This window comes from Saimiri boliviensis, chromosome 12 (assembly GCF_048565385.1).
Source record: "Saimiri boliviensis isolate mSaiBol1 chromosome 12, mSaiBol1.pri, whole genome shotgun sequence".
Classification (NCBI taxonomy): Eukaryota; Metazoa; Chordata; class Mammalia; order Primates; family Cebidae; genus Saimiri; species Saimiri boliviensis.
The window spans coordinates 87,921,386-87,941,083 of NC_133460.1; the positions used below are offsets into that span (position 1 = coordinate 87,921,386).

General features: G+C 46.9%; 2 protein-coding genes across 2 annotated transcripts in view; one reads left to right on the plus strand and one right to left on the minus strand.

Moving 5' to 3' along the window:
- NT5C2 (5'-nucleotidase, cytosolic II) overlaps positions 1–5,377 on the minus strand; it is a 177,423-nt gene extending 172,046 nt beyond the window's left edge. The window contains exon 1 of the mRNA XM_074382805.1: positions 5,289–5,377. The gene's annotated coding sequence lies outside the window, so the exon portion shown is untranslated. The remainder of the gene's footprint in view (positions 1–5,288) is intronic.
- Positions 5,347–19,257, plus strand: INA (internexin neuronal intermediate filament protein alpha). The gene is made up of 3 exons (XM_039465209.2): positions 5,347–6,411; positions 15,920–16,044; positions 17,247–19,257. Exons 1-3 carry the CDS (start codon positions 5,347–5,349, stop codon positions 17,554–17,556), a joined length of 1,500 nt encoding a protein of 499 aa, XP_039321143.1. The 3' UTR covers positions 17,557–19,257.
- Positions 19,258–19,698: the final 441 nt, after the last annotated feature.

Sequence of the window (19,698 nt, forward strand, 5' to 3'; positions counted from 1 at the left end):
TCCTTAAGAGCACTTCTCACGACTGTCATTAACAATTAATGGTGTAATTAACTGCTTAATCTCTGTCTCTCCTACTAGAATGCCAGTCCCATGGCTTATTCCTATGGAGAAGGCACCTACTGCAGGGCCTTGGATATAAACATTCAGTAACTATTTGGTGAATGAATGAATTAAAGAAGTTGGTATTTCTAACAGCCACCATTTACTGAACATGCACACAGCAGGCACTGTGATGCCTGCTTTGTATACATAATCTCATTTAAACCTCAGTCATTTCATGAGAGGTAGGTCTGGGGATCTCAATCCCCTAGATTCAGTGGGTTGTGGGTAAAGCCTGGGAATCTGAATTTAAGTCCTCAGGTAATTCTAATGATCAGCCAGGTTTGCAGAGCACTCTGGTGGATTGTTTTATTGAAATTTCACAGACAATTTCAAGAAATTAAGGCTCAGCAAATAATAGTAATGTGTTTGAGGTCATTTGGCTAGGAAAAACCATGATGGAAAATCAGGTCTCTCAGGGAGAAAACTTTATAAGCTTCCCTTCTTCTGGGAGATCCAAAATCTTAAAAAGACAGTTTGTCATCATTTTTTGATACAGGGTCTCACTCTGTCACTCAGGCTAGAGTGCAGTGGTGCAATCTCAGCTCACTGCAACCTCAACCTCGTGGGCTCAGGTGATCCACCTACCTCAGCCTTCTGAGTAGCTGGGACCACAGGCATGTGCCACCACACCCAGCTAATTTTTGTATTTTTGGTAGAGACTAATTTTGTATTTTTGTATTTTGAATTTTTGTATTTTTGCCATGTTGCTCAGACTGGTCTCAAACCCCTGGGCTCAAGCAATCCTCCCACCTGAGCCTCCCAAAGTGCTAGGATTACAGGCATGAGTCATGGTGCGTGGCCTAAATAAAGTATTTACGAAGAAAGAGGAGAAGGCCAAGAACTGAGTCATTAAAACCAAGGAGAGTGGTCAGCACTGCCAAATGCCACAGAAAGATTGGAGAATGTGGCATTAGGGAGAACTGGGGATGGCTGACAGTGTGTCTGTGGTGTCCAAGTGTGCCATTAGAGGATGATGAATTTACAGCCCTGGCACACACAGGGAACTCCCTCAGGAGACTTAGCCAGCTGGAAGGAGTTATGGATTGAGGCTCAGCCAAGAGCACTCGTTCACAAGACAGCTTTGTGCTAAAATTATTAAAGCCAAACATCTGGGCCTGTGGGGTGGGATATCAAGAGAGGGGAGGCATAAGTCCCAGAGGAGAATACCAGTTTGGAATCTCAGGTAAGCTGTTGAGAAAATGCAAAATGCAGCTTTGCCACAGCAACTGCCATTTGTTGGAATATTTAGGCCCTTTGCCTCACTTTCTTCTGCTCTATGTGTGTTTTGCCTTTGGGGTACCAATTCCACTGGAGGACGGGAAGGGAAAGAAAAGTGAAATCCAACCAGGGCATTTTGCTGCTGTCTTTCAGTAGTATTAGCCAGGAGATCTGTGCAAGGATGTGCTGGATGCTTTCCTATAATCCCTCCCTAAACCCAGCTGGTGGATGTGAAACCATTCCTTTCATTTGAAAGAGGACGATGATGACCATAACTCTTTGTATCTATACAGCTTACAAAGCACCTTCACATGCATCAGCTTAAGCTTTCATGACTCTTGGGAGGTAGGTGTTGTTATCTCCACATGCTTAGTAAATGGCAGAAGCCACAATTCAAACCCATCTGACTCTGAGTCCAATGTTCTTCCAATTAAAAATTAGTAACAGGCCAGGCGCTGTGGCTCACGCCTGTAATCCTGGCACTTTGGGAGGCCAAGGTGGGTGGATCACCTGAGGTCAGGATTTCAAGACCAACCTGGCCATCATGGTGAAACCCCATCTTTAAAAAAAAAAAAAAAAGAAAAGAAACTTGAATTTTGCCAGGCGTGGTGGCTCACGCCAGTAATCCAAGCAGTTTGGAGGCCAAGGCGGGTGGATCACCTGAGATCGGGAGTTCAAGACCAGCCTGACCAACATGGTAAAACCCCCATCTTAAAAAAAAAAAGAAAAAAAAATCAATAACAAATCAGCACATGACTCTACTGAAGCCCACTTAGTCCTACTCTGGCTCCATAGAAAAAAAATTTTTTTTTGAGATGGAGTCTTGCTCTTGTTGCCCAAGATAGAGTGTCATGGCACCCTCTCAGCTCACTGCAACCTCCACTTCCCGGGTTCAAGCGATTCTCCTGTCTCAGCCTCCAGAGTAGCTGAGATTATAGGCATGTGCCACCATGCCTGGCTAATTTTATATTTTTAGTAGAGACGGGGTTTCTCCATATTGATCATGCTGGTCTTTTTTTTTTTTTTTTGAGATGGAGTTTCACTCTTGTTACCCAGGCTGGAGTGCAATGGCGAGATCTCTGCTCACCGCAACCTCCGCCTCCTGGGTTCAGGCAATTCTCCTACCTCGGCCTCCTGAGTAGCTGGGATTACAGGCACACGCCACCATGCCCAGCTAATTTTTTGTATTTTTAGTAGAGACGGGGTTTCATCATGTTGACCAGGATGGTCTCGATCTCTTGACCTCGTGATCCACCCACCTCGGCCTCCCAAAGTGCTGGGATTACAGGCTTGAGCCACCACGCCCGGCGATCATGCTGGTCTTAAACTCCCGACCTCAGGTGATCTCTACACCTCAGCCTCCCAAAGTGTTGGTATTACAGGCGTGAGCCATCACGCCTGGCTGTGCTACATAGAAATTAACGTGATTTCAAGAGTCTCACTGCAGGCCAGGCACAGTGGCTGATGTCTGTAATCCCTGCACTTTGGGAAGCCAAGGCAGGTGAATCACTCCTGAGGTCAGGAGTTCGATACCACCCTGGCCAACATGATGAAACCTGTTTCCAGTAAAAATACAAAAAATTAGCCACGCATGGTGGCGGGCACCTGTAATCCCAGCTATGCAGGAGGCTGAGGCAGAAAAATAGCTTGAACCCAGGAGGCAGAGGTTGTGGTTAGCTGAGATCATGCTACTGCCCTCCAGCCTGGGCAAGAAGAGCAAAACCCCATTGTTGTTGTGTGTTTGATTTTTGTTTGTTTGTTTTGACATGGATTCTCGCTCTGTTGCCAAGGCTGGAGTACAGTGGAACAATCTCGGCGCACTACAACCTCCGCCTCCAAGGTTCAAGCAGTTCTCCTGTGTCAGCCTCCTGAGGAGCTGGGATTACAGGCATGTGTCACCACTCTGGGCTAATTTTTGTATTTTTAATAGAGATGGGGTTTCACCATGTTGGTCAGGCTGGTCTCGAACTCCTGACCTCAAGTAATCTGCCTCTCGGCCTCCCCAAATGCTGGGATTACAGGCATGAGACCCTGTGCCCAGCTCTGTCTCAAAAAAAAAAAAAAAAAAAAAAAAAAAAGTCTCACTGCAGAATTATGTAGTAAAGGGAGAATGTATGTTTGTCTTTGCTTGCTGCTGACCTTGTGCTGCACTGGCACCTTAGTGTCTTAAAAGACAGAGGTGAGGGCCACCTTGAAGCATATTCAGAGGAGGTAAATCTATGCAAAAGTGCCAGCACAAGTACTGCAGACAATCACTATTCAACAGTGTTAGTAATCTTTTATTGTTCACCTTACCAGGTCTTTCTGAGTGCAAAGACCTCAGAATTGAGTCCCTCTACCTCAAGGCTTTGGTCTGTGATGAGGAACCAGAGGGACAGGCTGTGACAGGGCCTAACCATCTTCCGTGACATTAAGCACAAAGCCAAAAGATATGCTCCAAAGTCCCATAAGATCCCCTTTCACCCTTCCTTTGATGGCCTGTCCCAAGCATATTTCCCTTTCCTCATGAAGTAAAAGTTATCCTAGGACTACGTCCTTGAAGATTCCAAGATCAAAAAAAGGCCCTCAGACTGGAATTCTGGAATATAGCTAAAAAGGTCTTCCTACTCCCTCTCCAAAGCCATATCCACAACCTGAGTGCCATTGGAAGCTTGAAAGTGGGTACTTACTACAGACCTCACGCTGACCCCTCCCAGGCTTCATCTTTTCAGATCCCATTCTTTGATTCCCACCCCACTTCCCACCAACCCTACCATGTGGTAGAAGAGGCCGGCTCAGTCACCAGCACTCTCCCCTACTCTGAAAGTTTAATCTTTTTGCAGGGATCTCTTTTCTCCAAAAAGAGATCTCTAGAGTAGGTGGCTCTCCAAAGCCAGATGAGGACCTGCCCTGCTGGATTTACACAGACTGAAATCTCAAATGCACACATGATCAGAGAGGTAAAGTACACGAATTAAGAAGGTGGGGGTAATTCAGTGGAGAATGGCTGGCACTGTAGTAAACAGGAAAGCACACTTCTTATACAAAGGCCAAGGGCAACTCGCCTCTGCCCACTGTGGGCATCCCACCTCTTCCCGTTTTCAGAAGAAGCCAGAAATCCAATTTCTTTTTAGGTGAAACCTCCTGGTTTGAAAACGCTCCTTTTGAAATGTTTTAAAACATAATGCTCTAAACACAAAAGTCTGCAGCCCCCTTTCCACCAGCTTGAGGTCCTGGCCTGTGCCATACTTTAGTGCCCTATCGATGAGCCCCAGCAATTCCCAGCGCTTCCTGCTTCTCCAAGTCTGGCCTCTTTTCCTCTCTCTACCTCTGCTTCTCCCCACTCTCTGCAGCTCGGGGTCACTTTTTTACCGATCTCCCCTCTCTTCTGGGGGAGAGGCTCTTTCCAAGCATCTACCTGCCCGCCTGCCCGGAGCCTCCCAGGAGCTGCAGAGGGCCAGCTGGAGAGACACTCTCTGACCTTTCTCCTTGGGGACCCTGAGCCATCTGAGGGAGGAGCAAGGCCTCGCTCAGCGGTTTCCCACTGTAACTGGGAAAACACAGCCTCGCCCTCAGAACCCAAGATGAGGGTGGGTGTAGGGGACACCTCCCAGAAACCCCTAACCTCCCAGTGGGTTAAAGAAGAAAGAGACAGGGTCAAGTGATGCGACAGAGCTGTGTGGTTTCCGAGTGGGAAACCTCAGTCGTTTAGGGCACCCCTCCGCTTGAGTCACTTCAGAAGCAGTGGATTCTTGGGGAGAGGCGCTGCGGAGAGGAGCGACTCCGACGCAGATGGCCCTAACCCCGCGCCCCAGGTCGTTGAGCGCGCAGCTGCAGTAGTCACTGCGCCTCCCCGCCCCCGCTCCTGGATGCCCCCCTTCCCTCCCCGGGCCAGGCTCGGAGCAGGAGCTCCGCCCCCAACGCGCCGCCCCAGCCCCGGCGCCTTAAAAGCCAGCGCGCACCGCCCCGCCGCGCCCTGCCTGCCGCACCTCTCCTTTCTTCTGTATCTGCAGCCGAAGCCGCACGCCCGGCCCGGATCCCGGCACCATGAGCTTCGGCTCCGAGCACTACCTGTGCTCCTCCTCCTCCTACCGCAAGGTGTTCGGGGACGGCTCCCGCCTGTCCACGCGCCTCTCCGGGGCCGGCGGCGCGGGCGGCTTCCGCTCGCAGTCCCTGTCCCGCAGCAATGTGGCCTCCTCGACCGCCTGCTCCTCGGCCTCGTCGCTCGGCCTCGGCCTGGCCTATCGCCGGCCGCCGGCATCCGACGGGCTAGACCTGAGCCAGGCGGCGGCGCGCACCAACGAGTACAAGATCATCCGCACCAACGAGAAGGAGCAGCTGCAGGGACTCAACGACCGCTTCGCGGTGTTCATCGAGAAGGTGCATCAGCTGGAGACGCAGAACCGCGCGCTGGAGGCCGAGCTGGCCGCGCTGCGGCAGCGCCACGCCGAGCCGTCGCGCGTCGGCGAGCTCTTCCAGCGCGAGCTGCGCGACCTGCGCGCGCAGCTGGAGGAGGCGAGCTCGGCGCGCGCGCAGGCCCTGCTGGAGCGCGACGGGCTGGCCGAGGAGGTGCAGCGGCTGCGGGCGCGCTGCGAGGAGGAGAGCCGCGGTCGCGAAGGTGCCGAGCGCGCCCTGAAGGCGCAGCAGCGCGACGTGGACGGCGCCACGCTGGCCCGCCTGGACCTGGAGAAGAAGGTGGAGTCGCTGCTGGACGAGCTGGCCTTCGTGCGCCAGGTGCACGACGAGGAGGTAGCCGAGCTGCTGGCCACGCTGCAGGCGTCGTCGCAGGCCGCGGCCGAGGTGGACGTGGCTGTGGCTAAACCAGACCTGAGCTCGGCGCTGAGAGAGATCCGCGCCCAATATGAGTCCCTGGCTGCTAAGAACCTGCAGTCCGCGGAGGAATGGTACAAGTCCAAGTTCGCCAACCTGAACGAGCAGGCGGCGCGCAGCACCGAGGCCATACGAGCCAGCCGCGAGGAGATCCACGAGTACCGGCGCCAGCTGCAGGCGCGCACCATCGAGATCGAGGGCCTGCGCGGGGCCAACGAGTCCCTGGAGAGGCAGATCCTGGAACTGGAGGAGCGGCACAATGCCGAGGTGGCTGGTTACCAGGTAGGGGCTGGGGCCGGGCGTGGGAAGGGGTGCCCTCCCCTCTCCCGCGCATTCCCGCTTCCTCTGGTAAAACTGGGCCCTAGGACTTAAGGGGAGGGCAAAAGAGAGGAGAGAAGAGCCCCGGCTGGAGGCGCTAGTAAACAAAAAGCCCTGGAGTCTCTACTATTAACTTTAGGGAACGCCCCTCATTTAGGTTCCTGCCCCAGCCCTTTAAACAAAGAAGCCATTAAACTTCTTTGAGGTTCGAAAACCTAGCTATGCCTGTCTGTCAGCAAGCGGGCAGACACACACCGGGGATCCGGAGAACACTGCCCCACCCAAAGTAGGACTGACCTTAACGGGGCGGGTTACGTGGGCGGTGCTGTCTCGGCTATTTGGCTTGTTTGGTTGACTTTGAAAGGCTTTCTGTGCGTTCTGGCAGGTATTCATGGAGTTTGGTACGCTTCAGGGTTGAAGAAAGAATGCCGTCCTGAACTGGGAAGGGTCCTATCCCATTTTCTTGACTTTTGCGCTCCAAAAAGTAGATTGGGAGCCAACAAGCTGAGCAATACTTGAGCTGTTAGCAACTGCCCTGCTCTACCCTAACACACACACACACACACACACACACACACACACACACTTGATCTAGTAGCAACCGCCCTGCTCTACACACACTTATCACTAGTAGCAACCGCCCTGCTCTACACACACACACACACACACACACACTTGAGCTAGTAGCAACCGCCCAGCTACACACACACACACACATGATTCCCTTGTCCACCAGCTGACATTTTTTAAAGAAAGCATACGCTAGTTGGCAAAACGTGAAAGGTCGGGGCGCTGTCCAGGGTGCTGATCTCGAGTTCTTTCCGTCTCGGAAATGATGTCTCTCCCATCTCGTGTCCCAGTTATGAATCTCTAGACAGTTAAACTGCTTTGATTTTTTTTTTCCCCTGCAACACCAACATATCAGTCTTGGCTACCTGCAATCAAAGGTCACCTCGTAGACAACATCAATTTTGGCTTTCATGGATGGCTTAGCACTAAACAAAAACCACTTAATTTGCTCAGCAGCTGTGAGGTCCCACTTGAAAATTCCTGTTTCGTTAATATTTTTTTCATCGTAAGTGCATGTGATAAGTCACAGAGATGGTTTTCCTTTGTTCTAGTATATGTATTTTTTTTCCCCATCTTTCTCTGTCCTCCAAGCTCCTGTGAAGGTATTGATTGGCTATTTCTTACCAACAAAGGCCACAGCATCTTCAGTTTTACTATATAAGACATTCTGGGATTATGACCATAAAGGGCACAGAGGTAGGAGACGGGTAAATGGAAAGTGTAGAAAAGAATTAAAATACTATGGTTCAGTTTCAAGGTGAACGCTCATTTGAATAGAATGACAATTCAGAAACCTGCAGTAATTCTAGCTAGGATTAAAGCTTATATTTGGTGAAATAAATAGGGCTTGGGAACATTGGTAAAAGAGAAGCAAGAAAGAAATGAAATCTCAAAAGTATCATTTCAATCAGAAGCTAAGGAATTCTTATTGATGTTCAGGTATTTGCTATTTTTTACAAATAACTTCCTTTGATGAAGGACGAAAGCCTGCTTGGACTGTTTAGGTTAGTTTGGTATTGCAGCATCATTCAAATAAGTACTTCCGTTTCTGCTTCAAAATCTGGAACTTCAACTTTTCACTATGCACCCTTGCCCCTGGATGGCCTGAATTAATCATATTTGGCTAATTGAGACTTCGTTTTTTTCTTCCAGAAGCCTCCAAGGATGAGCTAGGTGTGGTCTTCTGGAGTGCTAGGCCAGTATTTCTTTTTTTTCTTTTCTTTTCTTTCTTTTCTTTCTTTTTTTTTTTTGTTGTTGTTGTTGTTGTTGTTTGTTTGTTTGAGACAGAGTCGCACTCCATCACCCAGGCTGGAGTACAGTGGTGTGATCTAGGCTCACTGCAACCTCTGCCTCTTGGGTTCAAGTGATTCTCCTGCCTCAGCCTCCTGAGTAGCTGGGATTACAGGCATGTGCCACCACACCCAGCTAATTTTGTATTTTTAGTAGAGACGAGGTTTCTCCATCTTGGTCAGGCTAGTCTCGAACTCCTGACCTCCAGTGATCCTCCCTCCTTGGCCTCCCAAAGTGCTGGGATTACAGGTGTGAGCCACCATGCCCAGCCTAGCCCAGTATTTCCACACAAAAAAAGGATAACTTACTTAGAGCTGTCAGCTGAATTGGGCTTTTCCATGTCCTCTGTTTGCTTGTTATAGCCCATACATTCTAAGAGGTAGTGACAGTTTGGCTTGGCTTGTTTGCAGTAAAAGGCTTTCATCGTTAGACAATAGTAGGGTCATCCAGAAATGGTCTACAGGAAACAAACAAAAAACAGCAAAGAAACTGCAGCTCTGCGGTGCTGCCCCTAGCAGCTTGAGCCTTTAGAGCCACAGAGGACCTGCTGATGGGAGTGGAAGAGGTGGTCAGACAACAGAGAGCTGTTCCCTACTCCTTCGGGCCTAAGGCTGAGGTGGGGCTCAGTCTTACCTGCGGATCCTAAAGGCCTGATGCCACAAGGGTGTCTCTGACGGTTCTGACAATCTTAGCAGTGCTGACCGAAAAAAACCTCCCTTTCTACAGTGAGATTTAGCCATTGTTTTCTTGCCTTCTCACCCTGTCCCCACCTTTCACTGCAATAATGGGAGGATGTTCTCTTTCTTCTGCTAGAGATTAGTGATAGGGCCATTTTCCTTTTCAAGCTTGGCACCCTCTATGAAACAGGAAGGTCCCATTAAAGTTCCATCTTCTCTGTCCCAGAGAGCTGATAGCCTATTTGAGAAGAGAAAGCTTCTTACACTTTTGAAAGGGCAAAAAAATGATTCAAGGTGATACAATAAGTACACAATAGTGTATGAGAAAGTCTGAATCAGGCAAGAGAAGAGCTGCATAAAAAGCCGAAGGGGTTTCCATTTCTGACACTGGGCAATTCCAGTGCCTACATAGCCACTTCAGCACCATTGGAGTCCCAGTTCTATTAAAGATATCCAAAGACATTTCTTGGAGGGTCCTCGGGGTCTCAGGCCTCTACTGCGGTCAGTCTTGAAAAGTTGAAGCTTTCCTTGAAAGACCTTGCTGAATGATCAAGATCACTGCAGGTTAATGCTCTCCAGGGAGAAAAGCCAAGGCTGCTGTTTTCTCTCCATTATGAGATTGGAGTACAGCCTAATTAAATAGCAGGCAGGGGCTGGCCCCTTGGAGATTGGAGGTGGCAGTGGCTGCACGTAAATCCATAGCTTGATAGATCCATTTCTAAAATTAGGTACATTTGGTCTTTTGTAAGCTCTTCCACCTGGTTTTTGTTTCATTGTTTTGTTTGCCCCACCTTAATCTTACTGTATTACTGTCACCTGGGCCACCATAAAAGCATCTTTATAGAAATAAATTTAAACTAGTGGATCCTAAACCCAGTGACACTCAGGTCAATTGGGGGCTTAAAAAAATAATCAGGCCCACTCCCAAAGATATGGATTCAGCAGTTCACAGGTAGGGCCCAGGAATATGCATTTTTCTTTGTAAAAAAAAAATTTTTTTTTTAAGACGGGGTTTCACCGTGTTGGTCAGGCTGGTCTTGAACTCCCGACCTCAGGTTGATCTGCCTGCCTTGGCCTCCAAAGTGCTTGGATTAGAGGCGTGAGCCACCACGCCCGGCCAGGAATATGCATTTTTCAATAAAAGTGCTGCATCCTGTTGGTCCTCAGACTGATTTTGGAGTACACTGATCTAAACCACTTCTTCCAGTAAAGTAGTTTACAGAGATAACGCATAATGCAGGGCTTTTGAGTGTGGTCGAGGAAAGAAAAAGATGGGGACAAAGGAAAGATAGGAGTGAGAATAAAGCACGCATGGTGAACCACAAATAAAAATCCTCTGTCCCCACCCAAGTTGATTATGCAGAGCAGTAATTCCAGATAGCCTCTTTAAATCAGACTATGGGGCACTCACTACTGCCCCCCTGACCGAGGGCCCCCAAAACGTGCTGAAATCCACAGCTCTATCGTTCTTCTTCAGCACTGCAGATGCTAGTGTGGCCAGTTCTTTTCTCTTACTCCACCCGGCATCCTTCCAGCCGTGGGCACGATGCTCAGCATTTGTCTTAGCTCCTCCAGGAGAGACCCCAGCTGGAGCTGGGCGTGCCGCTCTTGCGTTCCCTCAGGCTAAGCCGGCAGCAGCTGCGTGGTTGGGGGAGGGGACGGACTGCGGCGCTCTGCTCAGATCTCGAGTTGGAGGCCATCTTTGGCAGGGCTTTTGAAGGGCAATTCAAGACACAGCCTGATGTGGGGAGCAGAGCGCAAACAAAGAAACCGGACATTGAAGAGCAATCAATGGTCAGCACACGCACAGTTGCTTCTGAAAGGAGCAAAGTCGTGCTTTTGTGTACAGTGATCTGTAAAATAGATATGTGAAATCTGAAATCTGTAACATAGAAGTTCAAGGAACTCTTGTCTAGAACTCAGATCCACAACCACCTCTTTCTTATTCAAAAAAACAGCTATGAAACAAAAGTAATGTTTTAAGCAAGGATCTAATTAACCTGCTGATGAGACATATTATCTATCTAAGCCACATATTAGGAACCTGGCCTCTCTAATGCCCCCAGCCTATTCATAACATAATTTCAAAATGCTTTTTTATTTGGTTTCAAGCCTGCAGCAAGATACAGAATGGGGACCACTGGAGTCAGGCATTAAGAATGAGTAGCAGCAGATCCGTTCATCTTTCAGAACAAAGAAAACCAATAAGCAGCAACGCTGATTCCAGCATCGCTCAAGTCACTTTAGAAAGGCTTTTTATTCAAAATTGTTATTAAAAAATCTGGCGCTTTAAGGTATATGCCTCCAACTATCCAATATTAAAGTGTTATGATACATTCGTTTTCTTAGTTATCTAAGGGGTTGGTAATAGTGAAGGCTTGTGATAAATTTGTCCATATCATCAAAAGGATAGAGGGCTACATGGTTCGATATTAACAGTAAAAATCACTAACATTTATTGCATTCTTTCTATTTGCCATGCTGTTTTAATGCTACTATCTAATTTAACAGATAATGGACTCATCATATACTAATGTATACGTGAGATATATTAAATTGGAGTCCTAATTTGAGGATCTCAGAACACCTTAGAAAAAGAATGAACATGATAACTTTCTGTGTGCAGAAATAGAAGATAGGAAGAAACTAAAATGTAGAAAACTGGCTGAAGTCCAATGGATGTTAGTGGCAGGGCAAAAACTGCAACCCAGAGTCCTTAATGAAATCCTCCTCTTATCTTCATATAGCATTCCTCCTCCTTCTTTGCATAATCATATTTTCTTCTTTCTCCTTTTTCCCTCGCCCTAGACTCTTTTCTCTCTTACCACAGTAATATTGATTATCTTGCCCCTAATATGTCAGTAGCAGAGTTGATTATAACCTCAAATAGGAACTGTCAGTTAAAATTTCTCAGTAAAAATCTCTTTAAGCCCTCATGATCTCTTAACACACTTTGAAATATATGCATCACTGTCCAGTATAATACGTATTTTTCCTACTGACTGTCATTCCTTGTTCTGCACCCATCAGTCAATTGAGACTCTTCTTTGCAGTATTCTTGTCAATATTTATAGAACAGGTAGGTGGCATGAATTTTAATTCTGCAAATTCTCTTGATTTGGAAGTTTGCACCCCCTGATGTCTCAGCCCTGCCTTTCACCATTGCTTCATCATTCTCACACAGGGGAGTTGCACGGGCCTGTCAGTACTTACTTTCTTGAGGTTTCTGATATGTTTATCTGCATCACTGTTTCTTTTTTTTTTTTTTGAGACGGAGTTTCATTCTTGTTACCCAGGCTGGAGTGCAATGGCGCAATCTCGGCTCACCGCAACCCCCACCTCCCGGGTTCAGGCAATTCTCCTGCCTCAGCCTCCCTAGTAGCTGGGACTACAGGTGCACGCCACCACGCCCAGCTAATTTTTGTATTTTTAGCAGAGACGGGGTTTCACCATGTTGGCCAGGATGGTCTCGATCTCTTGACCTCGTGATCCACCCGCCTTGGCCTCCCAAAGTGGTGGGTTTACAGGCGTGAGCCACCGCACCTGGCCTGCATCACTGTTTCTTAAAAATAACCCCCAATTGGGCCAGGCGCGGTGGCTCACGCCTGTAATCCCAGCACTTTGGGAGGCCGAGGCGGGTGGATCACGAGGTCAAGAGATCGAGACCATCCTGGCCAACATGGTGAAAGCCCGTCTCTGCTAAAAATACAAAAATTAGCTGGGCGTGGTGGCGTGCGCCTGTAGTCCCAGCTACTCGGGAGGCTGAGGCAGGAGAATTGCTTGAACCCGGGAGGCGGAGGTTGCAGTGAGCCGAGATTGTGCCACTGCACCACTCCAGCCTAGCGCCTGGTGACAGAGTGAGACTCTGTCTAAAAAATAAAATAAAATAAATAACCCCCAATTACTCATTGTGTCCTTTCCTTTTTTTTTTTTTTGAGACAAGCTCTCACTCTGTCATCCAGGCTGGAGCACAGTGGCGCCATCATGGCTTACTGAAACCTCTGCCTTCCCAGATCAAGCAATTCTCTCAGCTCGGCCTCAAGTGATTCGCCTGTCTCAGTCACCCAAAATGCTGGGGTTACAGGCGTGAGCCACCACGCCATGCCCTGGAGACGTTTTCTTGTTACCACAACTGGGAGAGGGAAGTATGTGCTTCTGCCATCTAGCCGGGGATGCTACTAAACATCCTGTATTTCACAAGACAGCTCCCAATAACAAGTAATTATCTAGCCCAAAACATCAATACTGTCAAAGTTGTAAAACTCTGTCATAGAGAAAAGCAACAGAAAATAAACTAGAATAAACTAACAAATTGCCAGGGCCGGACACAGTGGCTCATGCCTGTAATCCCAGCATTTCCGGAGACTGAGGCGGGCGGATCATGAGGTCAGGAATTCGACCAGCCTGGCCAACATGGTGAAACCTGTCTCTACTAAAAATACAAAAATTAGCCAGGCATAATGGTGTGTATCTGTAATCCCAGCTACTCGGGAGGCTGAGGCAGGAGAATTGCTTGATCCCAGGAGGAGGATGTTGCAGTGAGCTCAGATTGCGCCACTGCACTCCAACCTGGGTAACAGAGCAAGACTCCATTTCATAAAAAAAAAAAACCTAATACATGAAGAAGCTAATTTTATGTAATAATAAGAGCTAAGAGCAGCGTGGCTGCATTCAACTGAATGCTTTTTTTTTAATTTGTCCTCCTATTGAAGGTATCTTTTTCTAATTTGCACAAGGTTCCTGCATGGACTAGCAGCTGCTTGGGCTTCAGGTAATGTACTGGGTTGGTGGAGGGAGGATACTTAAATTGAATGCAAAGGAAGACTTTTTTTTTTTTTTTTGAGATGAGTTTCATTCTTGTTGCCCAGGTTGGAGTGCAATGGCACAATCTCGGCTCACCGCAACCTCTGCCTCCTGCGTTCAAATTATTCTCCTGCCTCAGCCTCCCGAGTACCTGGGATTATAGGCATGCACCACCATGCCTGGTTAATTTTTTATAATTATAGTAGAGACAGGGTTTCTCCATGTTGGTCAGGCTGGTCTCAAACTCTGGACATCGAGTGATCCACCTGCCTTGGCCTCTCAAAATGCTAGGATTATAGGCATGAGCCACTGCACTTGTCAGAAGAGGACATTTGAACTCAATTTTTTTTTTTTAATGGAGTTTTGCTCTTGTTTCCCAGCCTGGAGTGCAATGGTAGTGATCTTGGCTCACTGCAACCTCCAGCTCCCGGGTTCAAGTGATTCTCTTGCTTCAGCCTCCCGAGTAACTGGGATTATAGGTGCACGCCACTGCACTCGGTTAATTTTTGTATTTTTATTAGAGACGGGGTTTCACCATGTTGGTAGTCTTGAACTCCTGACCGCAGGTGATCCACCTGCCTCAGCCTCCCTAAGTGGTGGAATTACAGCCATGAGCCATTGCGCCTGGCTTGAACTGAATCTTGTATGACAAGGAGTCAGCCATGTAAAGATAGCATTTTAGGTAGAGGAAATAACAAGCCTAAAGGGCCTGGGACAGCAATGAACTTGATATAGTTAAGGAGCAAAAGAAAAGGCCAGGCTGGGCACGGTGGCTCACATATGTAATCTAAACACTTTAGGAGGTAAAAACAGGAGTATCTCTCTCTCTTTTTTTTTTTTTTTAAGAGATGGGGTTTCACCATGCTGGTCAGAATGGTCTCGATCTCTTGACCCTGTGATCCGCCCACCTTAGCCTCCCAAAGTGCTGGGATTACAGGTGTGAGCCACCCCACCCAGCTGATAGGCGTGTCTCTTGAGGCCAGGAGTTTGAGAACAGCCTGGACAACACAATGAGACCTCATCTCTACAAAAAAAAAATTTTTTTTTTTTTGAGACGGAGTTTCACTCTTGTTACCCAGGCTGGAGTGCAATGGCGCGATCTCGGCTCACCGCAACCTCCGCCTCCTGGGTTCAGGCAATTCTCCTGTCTCAGCCTCCTGAGTAGCTGGGATTACAGGCATGCGCCACCATGCCCAGCTAATTTTTTGTATTTTTAGTAGAGACAGGGTTTCACCATGTTGACCAGGATGGTCTCGATCTTGTGATCCACCCGCCTCAGCCTCCCAAAGTGCTGGGATTACAGGCTTGAGCCACCGAGCCTGGCCAAAAATTTTTTTTTAATTAGCTAGGCATGGTGGTGCATAGCTGCTAGTCCCAGCTGCTTGGGAGGCTGAGGCAGGAAGGTTGCTGGAGCCCAGGAGTTTCGAGGCTGCAGTGAACTATGATCACACCACTGTACTCCAGCCTAGGCAACAGAGCAAAACCTTGTCTCAAAAAAATAAAATCCTTCTGGCTGCTCAAGGACTATAAATATAAAATGATTTCTCTTCCATACCTTAGTTTTAAAAAAAATTCTGTGGAATATTTCTGCTTTCTCCTTACCTATAATGTAAAACATTTTCAGTAAAGTGACTGATTAGTAGGCTTCCAGGAAATCATCAAAATGAATGGAGGCAAATCTTGCTGTCCTTGCTGTGCTTTCCACAGTAGGAATTTTCTGAATCTAAGCTCCTGACCTGAGGCTTTGGGCTTTGGAAAGTACATGCCACAGCAAGCAAGGGAGGGATGCTAAGTAAGTGTAAAAAAGAAATCATCTCCATGTTCAGTTGAGAACTATTTGCTGTGTCACTATCCTGAAAAGGGCAGGTGTTCACTTGCCCTCTGGGTAAAAGTTCCCAGTTCTCACCATGAGTCCAAATCTCCTGGGGGCCTTTAGGAAATAAATGCAAATGCTGAGACCCCACCCCAGAATCAGTGAATCTGGATCTGGGCTCAGGGACAGGCCTGGATATAAGCAAGTTATTCATTAGGTAGTTTTAATGTGTAGTCAGTGTTGAGAATCCTTGCCTTCTGGAAATCTCAAGGAATTTCAGCTGGTTTGGCCTAACTGTTTTGGATATGTTGTTTTTCAGGATAGCATTGGACAGCTAGAGAATGATCTGAGGAACACCAAGAGTGAGATGGCACGCCACCTTCGGGAATACCAGGACTTGCTCAATGTCAAAATGGCTCTTGACATTGAGATAGCAGCTTACAGGTACCGCAAAGAGCCCGCTCACCCAAGTAAATCCAGTCACCTGGGAGCAGTGCAACCCAAATAAGTGGGTCTAGTCTCTCTGGCTTCTGACTGGTGAGGGAGGGAGGAAGGGCATCACTGGCCCCTTTCAAGTGAACTGACCTCTCTGTCCCTCTACTTAGATATAAGCCAGCTCCACCATACAAGTCGCGGAGTATTCTGTGTACCTCTGCAAGGATTTAAGGCTATAATGTGAGGACACAGAGGTTAAAATAAAAACCCATGAGACTTGTAACTTTAAAAATAGGGTTTAGGGCCAGGTGTGGTGCTCATTCCTGTAATCCCAGCACTTTGGGAGGCCAAGGCGGGTGGATTACTTGAGGTCAGGAGTTCAAGACCAGCCTGGCCAACATGGTAAAACCCCATCTCTACTAAAAATACAAAAATTAGCCAGGCATGGTGGTGCACACCTGTAGTCCCAGCTTCTTGGGAGGCTGAGGCAGGAGAATTGCTTGAACCAGGGAGGTGGAGGTTGCAGTGAGCTGCGATCACGCCACTGCACTCCAGCCTGGGAGACAGTGAGCCTCCGTCTCAAAAAAAAAAAAAAAAAAAAAGGGATGATAAAAATGGTTAAGAATTATGAAAAACATGGTTTGGGGGCCACTCTTATAGGACTGTTTAGTCACACTGAGAAAAATCTGGTATCTGAAATAGTGTCATTCACTGGCTTTTGTTATTGCTAGTTCTATTCTCTTTGTATCCTTACTCACTGAAAAAGTACAAATCTCAAATCCAGGTTGAATTAGGCAGTTCCTACCACCTTTGTGGACATCTCACCTCCTTATCACTATTGCAGCTAAGGTGTGAATTAGGAAAATCACTTCTCCCTAGAGCTTTGTTGCTAATTGCCAAAAATGGGTGTGATGTGGCCAAGCAGAGTTGTAGGTTTTCCTTCTGGAATATATTTGTGAATAGGATAGGTTTCCCTTTAGCAATGATTTAAACATAGCTGGTGCTGAAGGGGTGTATGTGTGTGTACACCCATGCACACATTCCAACTCTTTGAGCTTTGAAATTAAATATTTATTAGTTTCAGTCTCATGAAGAAACTCCAAAGTCCTTTGGAATCTCAATCAAATGAATCGGGACTGGACGGTTGAGTTCTGGCGGGGTGGGAAGTTATAAGTTGACTTCCTAAGAGTTTTTCTCTATTGAATTTACAGGAAACTGCTGGAAGGTGAAGAGACACGTTTTAGCACCAGTGGGTTAAGCATTTCGGGGCTGAATCCACTTCCCAATCCAAGTTATCTGCTCCCATCTAGAATCCTCAGTTCTACAACCTCCAAAGTCTCATCCACTGGGCTATCACTTAAGAAAGAGGAAGAGGAGGAGGAGGCATCTAAGGTAGCCTCTAAGAAAACCTCCCAGATAGGGGAAAGTTTTGAAGAAATATTAGAGGAGACGGTAATATCTACTAAGAAAACCGAGAAATCAAATATAGAAGAAACCACCATTTCGAGCCAAAAAATATAATTCCATTGCTTTGAAAGAGTTAATGCTTAAGAGGGAATGATATGCACTTGACTTGTTAAACAGCCTGTTCCTGAAACATAACACCTGCCACACCACTATGAAATGTCTTCAAGGCTTCAGTCTCATATTTAGTATTGAATACTTACATTCTCTAATAAGATAACCACCCCTTAGATTGAAGTGAACTGCAGTCCTGGAGCAATCACAGATGAGTTATCTAAGAATACAGCTTTCTGACCTTCAGCTTACACTTCACAGCGATTGATGATTCAGGTGCAGAGGAAGTACAAACTAAGGTGCTAAATCTGTGATCATCGTCATTTGCTGTGAACTGAAATTATTCACACTACCCAGCCATTATCCAGCTAAATAATCTTACTCTAGGTATCTAAAACATAAGATCACTGCCAAAGATAAACTAATGGTCCACACCCAGTTCCACTCTGATAGAACTGTTTCACAAATAATAGGTGTTTGTTTAATGGACACTTTTCCACCTCCCTCAATTCCATATATCCTTTTCTTCCATGCAGGAAAAAAAATAGTCTAGTGTAGTATTCTTCCCTTTTAAACACATTTTGGTTCTTCTCAAAAGAACTTACCCCTGTTAGCTCTCTTTGCTCAGTGGGTAAAATTAGATGCATGTTGACCATGTCTATGATTCATGTAATGACTCATCCCTGCCCATTTCATATTCTTTCAATCCTGTAGGTTAAAAAAAATGGCAGTGATGAATTTCAAGAGTTTCCCCCAACAAATAAAATAATGAAAAGAATCCCTAGACTTTAGGCTTTCAGCTTACACAAATCCATTTAATTAGGAGAAAAAAAAATTAAGGATGTAGCTTTTCACCTTTACTTTAGAAGCTCAGTAAATAGTTATTCCAAACTGTGATTAAGCTGAACTTAGATTTAGTAGTATAAGCTAGAAGAAGTGAGTGTTTCTATGAGTGGAAAAAGCCAAGGTGTAATTTATGTGTCAGTTCATTTGTGGTGATGTAGAATTAGCTTTTTCATGCCCTTACCCTTAGAATCCACTCATTCCCTTTCCCACTAGTCTAGGTCCTAAAGAGGCCTTGCTTTCACTCTCGTATGCCTTTTACGAGTACTAAGTATATGATACTTTGTCACCAGAACACAATGCTATTGCCCCAAAGTAAAAGAAACCACGTCTGGTCAGTCAACACCACCAGCAAATATAAAAAAGAAATCTTTCTCTTTTCTAAAAGACTTCCCCAACATTTGCCCCATGGCTGCACAGTTGGTGGGGTCCTGCCAGAGAGGAAGAGACACTCAGACCAGAGGAGGGGGTGTGCATGCGCCTACTCGCTTGCTAGAAGTAGATTCTGGACAGTCAGCTCTTCATCTGCCCAACTCTGTAGCATCTGCGTTGCCTAGTCTTTCACTTGTGCCAAGGCTGATGCAGGATTTGTTCTCTGTCCAGCAGTCACTTCTGCCAGAGCTGAAGAGTTGCCCCGTCTCTCTTCCACATCTCCTTTAAGAGCTCTGGTGATAAGGACATGATGCTTTTACTGAACTTTCTTATCCTAGCACATGCTTCAATAGTTCGAGGAACTTGAAAGATACTTTTCTCTTCCTTACCTTTACCCCATCCCTATCTTTACTCCTCACACTTACTGTAAGACATTAGTAAAATAAATTAAAAGTCACACGAATCCCACCAACGTAATTTGTGTTCTGTGGTTTCTGCCCTTTTGCTGAGAGAAGCACTGTTTGGGTTCAGAGTCAGTCTGGCTCTGGCTCTGACTGATTTGTGTCTGCTCTTTTTAATGACCCTTAATTGCCATGAACTCATTTATAAAAGAAAGACATGGCTAAGTGTGGTGGCTCACATGTGGAATCCCAACATTTTGGGAGGCCAAGGTGGGCAGATGGCCTGAGCCCAGGAATTCAAGACTAGTCTGGGCAACACAGGGATACCTCATCTCTCAAAAACAAAAATTAGCCAACTGTGGTGGCCTGCACCTGTAGTCCCAGCTACTCGGGACTAGTCTCACTTCAGTCCGGGAGGGGAATCACACTACTGTACTCCAGCCTGGGCGACAGAGTGAGACCCTGTCTCAACAAAACAAGTCCAAGAGATTGGGGGAAAGCCTGCCTGCAGTGTATGCTAATGATATCC

Excerpts from the sequence above, each read along its gene's own strand:
- INA (XM_039465209.2), top strand. The coding sequence starts at position 5,347 with ATGAGCTTCGGCTCCGAGCACTACCTGTGCTCCTCCTCCTCCTACCGC. Across the intron at positions 6,412-15,919 it reads CCGAGGTGGCTGGTTACCAG|GATAGCATTGGACAGCTAGA; the intron begins GTAGGGGCTGGG and ends GTTGTTTTTCAG. Across the intron at positions 16,045-17,246 it reads ATTGAGATAGCAGCTTACAG|GAAACTGCTGGAAGGTGAAG; the intron begins GTACCGCAAAGA and ends TTGAATTTACAG.